We start from the raw sequence: 15,730 nt of genomic DNA on the forward strand, positions 1-15,730 counted from the left end.
AATAATTTAAAATAATAAACAATTCAGCTACTTGCCAAAACTATTTACTTGAATTACTGTAATAATTAACTTGAAATAAAAATAAATAAAAACCATTTATATACCGTTTTAATTCATTTTAACATTTTATACATTAAAAAAAAAATACTAAAACTTTAAGGATTAAAATGATAAAGGAAATTTTGAACCATTTACTGTATGAGGCCTATTCATTTGTTGTGAGACATTAAATGGCCCAACAGTGCACCCTGCTGACTAAAAAGGAAACATATCCATCACATATCACATCACTTTCAAACTAATATGCTGCCTTCTCTCACATGCTTCATCAAATAAACAAATAAATGCATTCTTACAGACTTACACCTCAGAGTCCCTTCATGTCAAACAGTGGATTCAGGGCCTGGGCTGCATAAATTTCTTATTTTAATTCTTCACTGTGTATTTTTGATTAAAAATATAATAAAAGGCATTATATTGTATTAGGTGTATCAGCTATTCGCTTTTGTTTGTGTTCTATTAGCGCTGGCTGACTCAGAACGCATGCGATTGTAGCTTGAGCGTCGCGTTTTTGGAACGTCGAGCGCAACGCTCAAAGACCGCTTCTGATTTGACCACGACAAACGACTGTGATTGGTCCATCCTTACAGCGTGGAGAAAAGTAACATGGTCATGATAAACGTCATAGAATTCTAAGGCGATAACAATAATAGAGCTATTGCAGGATCACAGGTACAATGGTATTAATGAATATAAACAATTACACGTTTTAGTGCAAACATTCTCAAATTCAACATAAAATGCATCCTGAGATAAATTTGAAATCTTATGTGGCTCATATAAATATATTTTTCTTATTATTTTTGGCTCACACAGAACGCATGCGTAACCTCAGCGTCGCGTTTTAAAAACGTCGTATCTAGAGCATTATACGTAACGCGAACGCAACGTTCCAAGACGTCCGTCTAGCGCGCGTTTACGCAGAAAACCAAGAGGAAAGCAGCGCACAATCATGTTTTAACAAAAACATACATCCCTTGCACAAGTCCGAAATGAAAATAAGTCATGTTAGCCACGTGGGTGGTGTAAAATGATACACACAGCTTTCTATTGGTCCACAGTCTCGACGCGTCAAATGATCCTCCTCTTCCCTTTCCGCACACTAGCAGCGTTTTCCCGCGAACTCTCGGCTCTGCAATAACTCAGTTGAGCTGGACAGTTCCGGGCCTGCTGGAATGGGATATATGAATTATTTCTGAATAAGTCAACACTATATCGCAGAGCATACTTTTGGAGAAATGGCGAAGCAAAGTTCTCTGTTTAATTTCTTCACAAAGTCGCCGCCTCTCGCGGTAAAGGCCAAATCTAACCCATCTCCGGTGGAGGCAGATGCAGTGAGCAGATCCAACACCTCACCCAAGGAAGAAGCTAAAGTCAACAGCAAGAAAACTCCACCAAAACCTGCCAAATCTCAAGCTAAAGCCGGACATGCGAAACTGTTTGGAGAGAAAGCAGCCACTGCGAAAGAGAGGTACAGTAACTGCATTTCTATGTGCAATGATTTTGGATTGGTTACCATGGTGATACCATGGTATAGTAATGATATCATGGGATTGCAATATCATGGTACTTTGATATATGCAAAAGCACCAAGTAACGTTAAAAGTAACGTTACCTTAAGTAACCCTAGCGCACTGCTGCAGTACTGTTTTGTCACGTATTTACAATAGTATTTTATCCCAAGGCATTTTCTAGAATATAATGTTACTTTTTAGATTTAAAATGATATTTATGCATATTTTAATTGCAGTTTGGACATGTTACCACGGTAAAACCATGTTTTGGACACTCGTGATTCACGACGAACGTACCGCCTCGTACATTTTGCAAATATTACTTGAATATTTTGAATTTTGTAGTTTATTAGCACTGTCAGCGGTTTCATTATGAAAACTTACCGGAGGATTGTGTGTAATATTTCACTCCACGTGCTGCTTTTGCACGTTTGGCGGGAGACTTTGTGGAAGGGGGGTGGATCAACTTTCCCAGGGATTTTTTTTCTCGCCAGTTTTGACCAATAGGAGCGTCCGTTACAACAATTCTCCATAGCAACCATACGTTCCGTTAAAATACGCTACCACTGTAATAGTTACTCCAAAATAATAATAGATTAATTTTAGACCAACATATGGAATAGATGAATACATATGAGGCGAAAAAGAGGGTAAGAACCTTTTTTTTTCTAGCACGTTTTGACCAATAGGAGCGTCCGTTACAAAAATTCTCCTCAGAAACCATACTTTACGTTAAAATCCGTTACTCTAAAATAATACATTATTTTTTAGATAAATATATGCAATAGATTAATATATTTGAGGCAAAAAGAGTGCAGGAACCTTTTTTTCTAGCATGTTTTGAGCAAGGAGTGTCTGTTACAAGAAACGCTATTCCAAAATAATACATACATTTTAGATAAATGTATATAGTAGATTAATATACATGAGGCAAAAAAGAGTATAACAGTAAAAATCTTTTTTTTTCTAGCACGTTTTGACCAATAGGAGCGTCCGTTACAAAAATTCTCCTCAGAAACCATACTTTACGTTAAAATCCATTACTCAGTCATCGTTACTCTAAAATAATACATTAATTTTATATATATATATATATATGCAATAGATTAATATATTTGAGGCGAAAAGAGTGCAAGAACCTTTTTTCTAGCATGTTTTGAGCAAGGACTGTCCGTTACAAGAAACGCTACTCCAAAATAATACATTAATTTTAGATAAATGTATATGATAGATTAATATACATGAGGCAAAAAAAGAGTATAAGAGTAAAAATCTTTTTTTTCCAGTACGTTTTGAACAATAGGAGCGTCTGTTACAAAAATTCTCCTCAAAAACTACGTTAAAATCTGTTATTGCAGTCGTCGTTACTTTAAAATAATACATTAATTTTAGATCAGTATATATGATAGGTAAATATATATGAGGCAAAAACGAGTGTAAGTACAGTAAAAGCATGTTGTTTATTTTTATGACATTATTGGTGTTTTTATGTAGTATTTCATGTAGTATTGGGTTTTTAAACTGTTACCAATTACTAATTTTGTATTTGTTAAAATACTATATTTGAAATTTACTCTGCCAGGTCTATGACTGCTTTAAATGCATTCATATAAAAATTATATTTCTAAAAAGTACAGTAATGTCATACTAATTGACAAATTACTTAGTTTTAACAGTGTGACATGCTGTACTGCATCTGAAACTAATAGAAACAACATTTTCAAAGTTTTCTGTACTTAAAATTGAACGTACAGTAGTCAATATTTGAAGTGGATCAAAAAAAGTTCATCGAAGTTGTCTTAAGACAAGAAAAAGTATTGTTTTGGTTTTAGGACAACTTTGATGAAAGGTTTTAATCGACTGCAAATCTTCAAAATATTTTTAATTAACTAGTTTGCATTTTTGTAGATAAAATATAAAGTGCATTTGAGGAAATAAAATGCATTTGTCACACCACAGAGTCATTATATATAAATACTTAACATAGTTCTCAAAAAATAATTGGACACTTGGTAACAAAATACGTGAAGTACTCAATTTGAATCTTCTGTACCATATTTTAGATGGATATGTGATTTTGCTCATGCTTTATTTGAATGAATGTCTCACAAGGATCATTGTTTCTCTCCAGCAAAGAGCAGTCATCCATATTTAGTGCTGGCACTCTGGTCTGGGCCAAGATGGAAGGCTATCCCTGGTGGCCCTGTATGGTTGTTCCTCAACCCCTCACCGGACAGCAGATGAGGGGCCGTGGCCGAGACCAAAGACTCCATGTTCATTTCTTTGATGAACCACCAACCCGAGGTTGGGTTAACACAAAATACATAAAAGAGTATCAAGGTGAGCAAGTCTTAATTTCGTTGTTGTCAACTGTTTAAGTTTGAATATAAAGTATTATTCAAATGTGAAAAATATTTGATTCTGACCTTACATGCTTGTTCCTTCAAGGCTCTGACAGTGCAGATGCCAAATCCGGCGGCGTGTTCTTCAGCGGTAAACCTGTGATCCGTAAAGCTATGGAGCTGGCAGATGTTGCGATGAAGGACAGTCCTGAGAAGAGACTGAAGATGTCCATATGTAAGGATCCTTCAGATGATGAAGAGGAGAATGAGGAGGATATGGAGGTGAGCAAACACTAGGCCATAAAAAGTTACACATGCATGTAATTTTAAGTTAGTTGAACCAAAAATTAAAATTCATTAGCTTGTCTTAGTCTTTCCGAATTTGTATGACTTACCTCTGGATGTTACCATGCATCATATAGTGTCTACAGCCAAAAACAACACAGAAAATCACCATAAAAGTAGTTTATACAACATAAGTACTATAGTCCAAAACCTCTGAAGGCATGCAATAGCTTTGCATGAGGAACAGACTGAAATTAAAGTAATAGGTTGTTTGCACATGACGTCATTACTGTGGCGCGAAATGCAGCTGGAGGGCAGGAAGTGATATTTCTCCATAGGAATCACTAGGAGAAACTCAAAAATGCCTATGTTTTGTGGTGTTTATGGATGCTCAAATCGGTCAAACCGAGAAACCACAAAATATCTTTTATCATGTTTGAAAATTTGCTGTTCATAAGTGCGGAAAGGCAAGAATTTGCTGAAAAGCGCAGGAAAAAGTGGCTTGTAAACCTCCGTCTGTGGTCAGGAGGAGAGTGGGATAATGCTCGTGTGTACAAATGGTTAAGAAAAGATATAATAATATGTTAAGATATTAATAAAGAAATATATACATATACACAGGGTGAGACAGTGAGAATTCACCTAATGCTAAACGCCACACGTATATACAATGTAAGCTATTATATTTGTAGTTCCGAGAGCGTCACTGATTATAACGGAACATTGTGACATTGCAATACATTGAAGTGAGTGACAGCTTTTTAGTGACTATATGGAAGCGCTATTTGCTCGCTTTCTATAATCAGTTCGGAATTTGAATAAAATTTTCACTTTACGTGCTGCTAACAGGACCAATAGCCACAAAACCTTGCACATTCAGCGAACTTTCAGGACTGACTGAAAAAGCAGAACGGATGAGATGGAGGAAAGTCTGTACTTTACAGGAGAAACGTATAAACAGAAAATCACAACATATGTTGGATGTGATCCTTATGTTACGAAGAGGAGTGATTTTTCAACTAAACTGAAATAGCTGCCTCAGTTGCCTGTCATCGAGGCGGTGGAAATGAGCTATGCACCTAAACCTGATAGCAAACAAACTCTTTCGAAAGTGATTCCCACATTTATATGAAGAATGCAGGATATATGTCACTCCTAAAACTGCTGTACAGGTTTTTTGGCCATTGGTCCTGTTAGCAGCATGTAAAGCGAAACTTTTTTCCAAATTCTTAATTGATTATAGCCTAGAAAGCGAGCAAATAGCGCTTTCATATAGTCACTAAAAGGCTGTGACTCACTTCAATTTATCGCAATCTCACAAGGTTCAATTGTAATCAACAAATATAATATCTTATTTGCATTGTATGTACGTGTGGCATTTAGCATTGAGTGAATTTTCACTGTCTCACCCTGTATCTATTTATATATTTCTTCATATCTTAATATTATTAATCTTTTATTAACCATTCGCACACACAAGCATTATCTGATTGTCCTTCTGACCCCAGACACAGGTTTACAAGCCACTTTTCCCAATTTTTTTTTTTTTTTTAGAGAATTTCTTGCCTTTTCCTCCTTATGCAACAGCAGATGTTCATACACGATATGAAATAAAACTTCTCGATTTGACCGATTTCCATAAACAACTAAAAACACAGTCATTTTGAGATTCTGCTATTGATTCCTATAGAGAAAAATCACTTCCTGCCCTCCAGCTGCATTTCGCGCGTCCTCAGAATCACGTGATTGCAAACAACCTATTATTTACTGGAAACTGGACTTTTTCTTTTTCCTAAAAAAAAAAATCTTTAAATTTGTAAGTATAATTACAGGTTTGCAACTACTGTTGTTGGTCATTCATATTTAGCAGTGGCCTGTTAGCATATATTAAACAAAGTGTTTTTTGTTGCACATGAAAGCTTTTACTACAAAAGCAAAATCTAATTCTCTTAGCAATATATGAGCTATGCAAGTTCACAGAGTTGCAATTTGCATAAAAGAACAATTATTGATCATTGTGTCATTAAATGGAACATTGTAGCAAATTTGTATCATTGTATAACATTTCATAATGTGATATTTTATTACAGGTTGATAAATCAACCTTGTCAGATGCAGAAATGTCTGAGGAAGAGGCTGCAGAAAAGCCAAAGCCCAGCCGACGTTCATCTCGTGCTGCAGCTGAGAAAGGTCAGAAGTCGAAGCGCCGACGAATCGTGGTGGCGTCTGACAGCGATGACTCTGGCGAAGAGTTCAAACCTGATCAGGCAGGAGGAAGCAGCGATGAGGATGACGAGGAGGGAGTCAGTAGCGGAGCTGAGGAAGAAGAAAGCGAGCCAGAGACTGAACCAGACAGCCCTGTCAAACCAGTAAAGCGCAAACGTCCTTCAGAGAAGCCTGCTAAATCAAAAAGCAAACCAGATACCCCAAAACGAGCACCTGCTGTTCTTTCATCTGTGGCATCTGACACCAAATCTCGACTGTCTGCTTTCTCCGCCCCGGACAACTTCGAAAGTCAAAACGGCGGTGCAAATGGAACAGAAGGAGGACCAACTGTGTGGGACCATGAGAAACTCGATTGGCTGCAGGATGGCAAAAGAAAAGATGCTCAGCGTAAACGTCAGTCGGATGAAAACTACGACCCTTCGACTTTATACGTTCCTGAAGATTTCCTAAACAGGACGACGCCTGGAATGCGCCGATGGTGGCAGCTGAAGTCTGAGATGTTTGATACCGTTCTCTTTTATAAAGTTGGTAAGTTTTACGAGCTCTACCACATGGACGCCGTAATTGGCGTCAACGAACTCGGCCTTACCTTCATGAAAGGTACATGGGCCCATTCCGGCTTCCCCGAAATTGGCTTCGGACGCTTCTCAGACGTCCTCGTGCAAAAAGGCTACAAAGTGGCTCGAGTGGAACAAACCGAGACGCCTGAGATGATGGAAGCACGATGTAAGACAATGGCGCGTCCCACGAAATTCGACCGCGTCGTCAAGCGAGAGGTTTGCCGAATTATCACGCGAGGGACTCAGACGTACAGCGTGCTCGACGGTGCCCCTTCTGAAACCCAAAGCAAGTACCTGTTGAGCATTAAAGAGAAGAGCGAGGAGGACAGCGCGGGACATGGACACATCTACGGGGTGTGTTTTATTGACACCTCAGTGGGGCGTTTCCATATCGGACAATTCCAGGATGACCGCCATTGTTCGCGTTTGCGAACTCTAGTGGCGCATTATTCTCCAGCACAGGTGGTTTTCGAGAAGGGCAACCCGTCAGCTGAGACGCTGAAAATCTTTAAGGCTGTCGTGTCGTCATCTCTACAAGAAGGCCTCAATGCTGGTTCGCAGTTTTGGGATGCCCAGAAGACGCTCAAGGTCCTTTCAGAGGAAGACTACTTTAAAGAAAGCAATGAAAATGGATCGGTGTTGCCTCCGACTCTAAAAGCAATGACATCCGAATGCGACGCTTTAAGTCTCACGCCAAAAACAAGTTATGAGCTTGCTCTTTCTGCCTTTGGCGGATGCATATTCTACCTTAAGAAATGTCTAGTGGATCAGGAGCTTCTGTCCATGGGAAACTTTGAGGAGTATGTTCCTGTCGATGTCGAGATGGACCAGGCTGGAGGAGCTTCGTGCTTCTTTGCCCAGACTCGTCAGCGAATGGTTTTGGATGGAGTGACACTTGCTAACCTTGAGATTCTTCAGAACAGCTCAAGTGGAGGTCCTGAGGGAACCCTACTTGAGCGACTGGACACGTGTTGCACTCCCTTCGGCAAACGGTTGCTAAAACAATGGGTTTGCGCCCCTCTTTGCAATCCATCCTCCATTGGAGATCGCCTAGATGCTTTGGAGGACCTAATGGGTGCGCCGTCCCAAGCGACTGAAGTTACAGACCTGCTAAAGAAGCTTCCGGATCTCGAAAGGCTGCTTAGCAAGATTCACAGCATGGGTACTCCTTTAAAAGGACAGGACCATCCGGACACCCGAGCCATTTTGTACGAAGAAGTCGTTTATAGTAAACGCAAGATTGCTGACTTCCTCGCAGCACTTGAAGGCTTTAAAGTCATGAGAGAAATTGTGTCAAACATGGAGTCTGTTGCTGACGGCTTCAAATCAAAACTCTTGCGTCAAGTGGTGCTTCTCAAGACTGAAAATGATGATGGGCTTTTCCCCGACCTCTCGCCAGAGCTCAAACGTTGGGATACGGCTTTCGACCATCAGAAAGCTCGCACAACAGGCGTCATCACACCAAAAGCCGGCTTCGATCCAGAATACGACCAAGCCTTAAATGGAATTAAAGACTGCGAGAGAGGCCTGCAGGAATATCTGGACCGACAGAAGAAGCGATTGGGGTGTAAGAATCTGTCTTATTGGGGAACGGGAAGGAACCGCTACCAACTCGAAGTTCCAGACAGTATTTCCGAGAGAAGCGTGCCGGAGGAGTATGAGGTGAGATCCACCAAGAAGGGATGGAAACGCTACTCGACTAAGGAGATTGAGAAGCTGTTTTCAGAGCTACAGAGCTGGGAAGACAAACGAGACGCAGCACTGAAGGACTGCATGAGAAGACTCTTCTACAACTTCGACAAGAATTACAAAGACTGGCAGACAGCGGTTGAGTGCATGGCTGTACTTGGTAAGAAGATTCAACTGTGGAGAATACATTATTTTTAGCATTGCACAGTTGAGGTCAAAAGTTTACATACACCTTGCAGAATCTGCACAATGTTAAATATTTGATCAAAATAGGAGGGATTATACAAAATGCATGTTATTTTTTTATTTAGTATTGAGCTGAATAAGATATTTCACATAAAAGATGTTTACATATGGTCCACAAAACAAAACAATTGTTGAAATTAGAAAAATTACCCTGTTCAAAAGTTTACACCCCCCACCCTGGCTCTTAATGCTTTGTTTTTACTTCTGGAGCATCAGTGAGTGTTTGAACCTTCTGTAATAGTTGCATATAAGTCCCTTAGATGTTCTCAGTGTAAAAAGATGGATCTCAAAATCATGCAGTCATTGGTGAAAAAAGTTCAGTCACACAAAAATGCTGAAAAACCAATATATTTAATATATTTCTTTGGTTTTTGAGCTTTTTTGTGTATTTGAACCCTTTCCAAGAATGACTGTATGATTTTGAGATCCATCTTTTCACCCTGAGGGACTCATGCAACTATTACAGAAGGTTCAAACACTCACTGATGCTCCAGAAAGAAAAACAATGCATTAAGAGCCGGGGGTGAAAACCTTTGAACAGAATGAAGATGTGCACATTAATCTTATTTTGCCTAAATAGCATTTTTTATGTAGTACTGCCCTTCAGAATCTACAGAAGGTACTTACATGTTTCCCAGAAGACAAAATAAGTTAAATTTACCCTGATCTTCAAATTCAAATGCATCGTGTTTCCTTCTGGAGCAACAGTGATTGTTTGAGTTGCATATGAGTCCCTCAGTTGTCCTCAGTGTGAAAAGATGGATCTCAAAATCATACAGTCATTGATGGAAAGGGTTCAAATACACAAAAATGCTATAAAAAAAAAAAATTGTGGGACTGAAAGGATTTTTCTGAAGAATAGCAGGCAGTTTAACTGTTCAGGAAAACAAGGGACTCCTGAACAACTATCACTAAAAAACAAGCTGTGGATCATTCAGGTAACAAGACAGTATTAAGAATCAAGTGTATGTAGACTTTTGAACGGGGTCGTTTTTATAAATTCAACCACTGTTTTCTCTTGTGGACTATATGTAAACGTCTTTTATGTCAAAATATCTTATTCAGGTCAGTACTAAATAAAATGGTTCTTGCCTCCTCTGCAGATGTGCTGTTGAGCATGTCCCACTACAGTCAGAGCGGCGACGGGCCCATGGTGAGACCGGAGATAGTTCTCCCAGGTGACGGGTCTCAGTCACGCCCATTCCTGGATCTGAGAGGCTCTCGTCACCCTTGCGTCACCAAGACCTTCTTCGGTGATGATTTCATCCCCAATGACATCTTCATCGCCTGTCCTGGTGGTGAAGAAGAAGATGATGACGACGGTAAAGCACTTGCTCCATGTGTACTAGTCACTGGGCCAAACATGGGAGGCAAGTCCACCCTAATGAGACAGGTGAGTGTTAATAATCAGTTTTCAACAAAAACAACTTTCTAGTGTATTAAGTGAAAGTGTTGTTTTTGGTGTTTAAAACTGAATTAATGTCCACCAATTAACAGTCCACCAATCTTAAAATTATAATTTAATGCATATGATTAGCCATACCATACCATCTCCTAAATCCTTTTTGCATAGACACTTTTCCATTCAAAGGTTTTTTTTTTTTTTTTTTTTTATGATTCAGCTACAAGAATTCAATTCTTGACTTGTTTTCAGTTTTAAAAATGCACAAAATCAAGATCTGGTGTGACTTTTCCATGTTGTTTTTTTTTTTTTTTTTTTGAGCAACACCAAAATAATTTTGAACTGAATTTTAATGTAATCTCAGATTTTATGGTGCATTGCATTATTCAGTAAAAATTGTAGTGGAATTATTGTCAAAGCAAATATTTATACTTTTACAACCCTTTTAATAGTGACTTTGAATGTAGTTGAGAAACAAATTTCAGTTCATAATGTGTTAAGCAGCTGTTCAGGCAGGAAGAAGGATGTGGTTTGAGCTCTTATTTATGGAAATGCAGGTTTCTGTATTATGTTTATTCCAAGTTTAGTTTAGGCCTGTAAATTCTACCAATGAACATAATAAATAATAAAATAATAAGAATTAAATCTATAAAAAATTATAGATTTTTTTTTTAAATTCAGAATATTATTTAATTTAGTTTTATTTTGATAATACAAAAACAAAAAAAGAATAATTATAATAAAATAATATTAATATATATTTTTAAAAAATTATAAAATCTGTATTTTTATATTATTTCAATATTTCATTTTTTTTTTATTAAAAGAAATGTATTGTTTAAAAGAGGTGGAAAAATTGAATAACTACCTAATAATTACATGTAATATTTGTACTTGTTACAATAATCATCTAAATGGTGATTTGACTTAAAATGTTACTTAAGTGATATGCAGATTTTATCCTGCATCGTCTCTTATAAAACAAGTTTTATATGGCCATGTCTTTTTTTTAGTGTGGTCTGGTGGTGATTTTGGCTCAGCTGGGCTGTTACGTACCTGCTGAGAGTTTGCGTCTCACTCCTGTGGATCGAGTCTTCACTCGTCTTGGCGCCTCTGACCGTATAATGTCCGGTAAGTTGCCTCGTTTCTTATCCGTACAACTTTCATGCATGAGCTTTATTCTGGATACTTAATCAACCATGTTTTGTAGGTGAAAGTACATTCTTTGTGGAGCTGAGCGAGACGGCCAGCATCCTGCTGCACGCCACCAACCACTCCCTCGTCCTGCTGGATGAACTGGGTAATTCAGTTGCTCATCTTTGCACACACTAAATGAAATGCAAAATTGTAAACTGAATAAGTTCTAACCTTTTGTTTCACTTGAACTCTAGGCAGAGGTACGGCCACATATGACGGCACAGCCATTGCGAGCGCAGTGGTGAAGGAGCTGTCAGAGAAGATCTGCTGCCGGACCCTGTTCTCCACTCATTACCACTCACTGGTGGAGGACCACGCCCAGGACCCCGCCGTCAGACTCGGACACATGGTCAGTTTTCCTGTTTTCATATTCACACTGAAAAATATCACTTAACTGACCAAAATATGTTACAACAATAACATTTCCAGTAATATTCTGTGGTCTGCTGATGATTGCAATGTAAAATTTGTAAAAATAAGCAAAAATCAGGTACTCTAATGCACTTTGGGAAGATCCTCCAACATGTTCTCTCTGCTGAATCCCTTTATCCATTAAACAAGTTTTATTAGATTGTGTTGATTTTGACTCTGTGAAAAGACAGAATTCTTTCAGAGTTTTTCGCTAAAATAATTCAGCCATAAAGGTCATAAAGCCATTCCAATAGCCACAGAATCTGAAATGGCGTTAATGACATTTTTAAAAAAAATAAGAACAAAATTACAAAAACATTGAAATGTAAACAGAAAATATAAAAATATTTATATATGAATAAACAATAAAAACTAAATGATACTAAAATAACATACATTTTAACTTACAAAGTCTATAAATAAATGTGTAAAGTAAACAATCTTTAAAAGTATAGCCACAAAACTTTTCTGTAATTTTTTTTTTAAACTATTTTTAAAATACAGAAAAACAACAAAATTACTGAAGTTAAAACTTTAAAAAATTTAAAAAGCTAATTCAAAATAAAAACTGTAATAATGCATAAATGATACTAAAATAAGTGATGCACTTTAACTTCTATACTTAAAATAACTTGAAGTTTATAAATGTTTAAAAATGAAAATAAAATAAAAAAAAATCACACATTACATCCATAATGTTTAACCAGAAATGCATCTATCTGAAAGATTAGTCCTATTGATTAGTTCTATTATTTTGATACTTTTATGGCTTTTTTTTTTGTTTGTTTGTTTTTTTAAACTAGCCTTCCACTTCCGAGTGCATTACCACGGTTTTAGGGATAAAGAATGTGGTGATTAACAGCAAAATAATAACTATTATTTAACAAGATTGATGCCAACATCTAGATAAAGTTGCATTAAGTGACTTCATGATTGTTTCACTTACTCTTCATACGGTGTGATGCTTGATATTGACACCTATTAGTGTGGATGCACAATTAAATCATAAATGGACCCTGTTTTTTCTTAATGCATGTTACTGGTCTTATTATGAACTTATATAATTAACTTTTTTAAATTAATTAATTAATTTATTTACCTCTGTGTGTTTCAGGCCTGTATGGTGGAGAACGAGTGCGAGGACCCCAGTCAGGAGACCATCACCTTCCTCTACAAATTCATTGGTGGCGCGTGTCCCAAAAGTTACGGCTTCAATGCAGCTCGCCTGGCAAACATCCCGGAGGAAGTCATTCAGTCTGGTCATAAGAAGGCCCGCGAGTTTGAGAGGAGCACCGTGTCTCTCAGGATTTTCAAGTAAGTGACTTCATAAATGTGTTCTGATTTTTTGCATTGTGACATTTTCATCAAGCTTCAACTCATGCTTTCAGTTCTTCTTCAGTTCATGCATATATAAAATTCTTTCCATCAAAATGTTCTTCTGTCCAATTGTACTTCTTTTGTCTTATTTGTCAAACATTCTGTATGTGACCCTGGACCACAAAACCAGTCGTAAGTAGCACGGGTATATTTATAGCAATGGCCAATAATACATTGTGTGGGTCAAAATAATCAATTTTTCTTTTATGCCAAAAATCATTAGGATATTAAGTAAAGATATTTTGTAAATTTACTACCATAAATATATCAAAGCCTAATTTTTGATTAGTAATATGCATTGCTAAGAACTTTAAAGGTGATTTTTCTCAATATTTTGTTGTTTTTACACCTTCAGATCGCAGATTTTTCAAGTAACTGTAACTCAGCCAAACCATACATCAATTGAAAGCCTATTCATTTTAGCTTTCAGATTTAAAAAATTGACCCTTTTCACTGGTTTTGTGGTCCAGGGTCACATATCTGAAATCGCAGATGAAGCAGGTTTAGTGTTTTGTCTTGGAAACTCCAAAAAAAGACACTGTGCTGCTGTTTCCACACTTCATTAAGCCACACAACCATTTTCAAGTGATAATAATGTGAAAAGTCCAAAAGTACCAAATCAGCACATTAAAATATGAACATTGCATTATATAATGCAAAGTTTTCAAAGTCGACTGGAGTCATGACTGCTTAAAATATGACTAATGTGATGATTTTTTGCATTTTGATGAATTAAATGAACATAAATGCATTTCCAAATATGTGACCCTGGACCACAAAACTAGTCATAAGAGTCAATTTCTTTTAAATTGAGACTAATACATCATCTGAAATAAATGCATAAATAAGCTTTCTTTTGATGTATGGTTTGTTAGGATAGAACAATATTTGGCTGAGATACAACTATTTGAAAATCTGGAATCTGAGGGTGCAAAAAAAAATTTAAATATTGAGAAAACCACCTTGTCCAAATGAAGTTTTTAGTAATGCATATTACTAAACAAATTGATTTGATATTTATGGTACAAAATATCTTCATGGAACATGATCTTAATATCCTAATGATTTTTGGCATAAAAGAAAAACCAAATTTTAACCCTAATGTATTTTTGGCTATTGCTACAAATATACCCATGCTGCTCAAAACTGGTTTTGTGCTCCAGGGTCACATATGAGAATATCTGTTTAGAATGTAATTTACTAATTTATGTACAATGTTCTCACTTGTGTTAACAGGAAGTTGTGTTCCTTTGCGGAAAACCCCACCGCTGATCGCGAGCAGTTCACGACCTTGGTTCGGATGATCGGCAACCTGTGATGGAAAGCGTTTTTTTTTTTTTTTTTTGTTCATTTTAAGTTGGTCTTTTTCACATTTCCATTAGTTCTGCTGTCACATAGAAAGCAAGCACTCACTACTGAAATGATCTAATAAAGTTTATTTTTAAAAATGTAACACGTTCCTCTTTGACTAGGAAATTAAACTTTTGATTAATTACTAACAGCTACATAATGGTTATTGAGTACTTCACAATATATTAAGTCTAGATGTCATGGAACATGCATACAATTCAGGCTGTATGAGAACCCACAGTCACCAAATACAGTTGGATGGAGGGGGGGAAAAAAAGCACAAAAAAGCTGTACAGATATTCATCAGAGCTTCAAATCAGCACGAAGCCTCTTTAAAATCTCCAGCAATGTCGCTTCGGCTCACGCCGCCTCGGAGCGAAGCGGCGCGAGAACGCGATGCTTTCGCGAGTCTGGCGTCTTACGGAACGGTTCGCGGTTTTGAATCCTGACGTGGAGCGATCAGGACGAGGGGGCGGGGCTAATCGCTTCCAAACATATGGGCCGAAACGTTAGCACCAGCCTGGTGAAAACACTTCATATATATCACTTTCACACTCAAAACATTGCTGGAGAATACTTAGTGTTTCTCTTTCTTTTCTCTTTTTTCCTCAAATCTCTTTCACAGAAAGAACATACATCCTGCGACATGAGAACAAATACAGCAATCTAAGGTATAAACAACCCCGAAATTAATATACTTATAATAAAATAAAAAGACATTCAAGTACATTTAAGATTTTTGCTTGAAAATACAAAACTACATGAGAAAGCATTAAAATCAAACCTCAACGTCTTAAAAAAACAAAACGAAACAAAAGCAAAACTGAAGTGCTGGGTCGTTTTTTTTTTTCTCTTTCCCCGTACATATACAAGAGCGCGGTGACGGCTGCATGGGAAGCATCGAGTCTTTACGCTCTGGGTCCGTTTCTCTCGTATGGCTCAGACCGTCCTCGTTTCCCTTCCCACGAATCCTGAGTCCAGAAACTGGATCCACGCCAAATCCGCAGCAGAACGTTTGTTAAATAGAAATGTTTCCCCTCTGCGTTTATGCGATGCTTTCTTTCTTTCTCC

The 15,730-nt window shown here is 37.4% G+C and overlaps 2 protein-coding genes across 2 annotated transcripts in view; one reads left to right on the forward strand and one right to left on the reverse strand.

Moving 5' to 3' along the window:
- The first annotated feature begins 1,111 nt into the window (after positions 1 to 1,111).
- msh6 (mutS homolog 6 (E. coli)) lies at positions 1,112 to 14,714 on the forward strand. Its single transcript, XM_051126215.1, has 10 exons — positions 1,112 to 1,531; positions 3,706 to 3,914; positions 4,023 to 4,198; positions 6,292 to 8,836; positions 10,026 to 10,315; positions 11,338 to 11,455; positions 11,535 to 11,624; positions 11,716 to 11,870; positions 13,047 to 13,246; positions 14,546 to 14,714. Exons 1-10 carry the CDS (start codon positions 1,299 to 1,301, stop codon positions 14,625 to 14,627), a joined length of 4,098 nt encoding a protein of 1,365 aa, XP_050982172.1. The 5' UTR covers positions 1,112 to 1,298; the 3' UTR covers positions 14,628 to 14,714.
- A 16-nt stretch (positions 14,715 to 14,730) lies between these two features.
- fbxo11a (F-box protein 11a) overlaps positions 14,731 to 15,730 on the reverse strand; it is a 40,657-nt gene continuing 39,657 nt past the window's right edge. Inside the window, exon 22 of the mRNA XM_051126217.1 lies at positions 14,731 to 15,730. This exon is cut by the window's right edge and continues 218 nt beyond it. The gene's annotated coding sequence lies outside the window, so the exon portion shown is untranslated.

Source organism: Labeo rohita, chromosome 13 (genome assembly GCF_022985175.1).
Source record: "Labeo rohita strain BAU-BD-2019 chromosome 13, IGBB_LRoh.1.0, whole genome shotgun sequence".
NCBI lineage: Eukaryota > Metazoa > Chordata > Actinopteri > Cypriniformes > Cyprinidae > Labeo > Labeo rohita.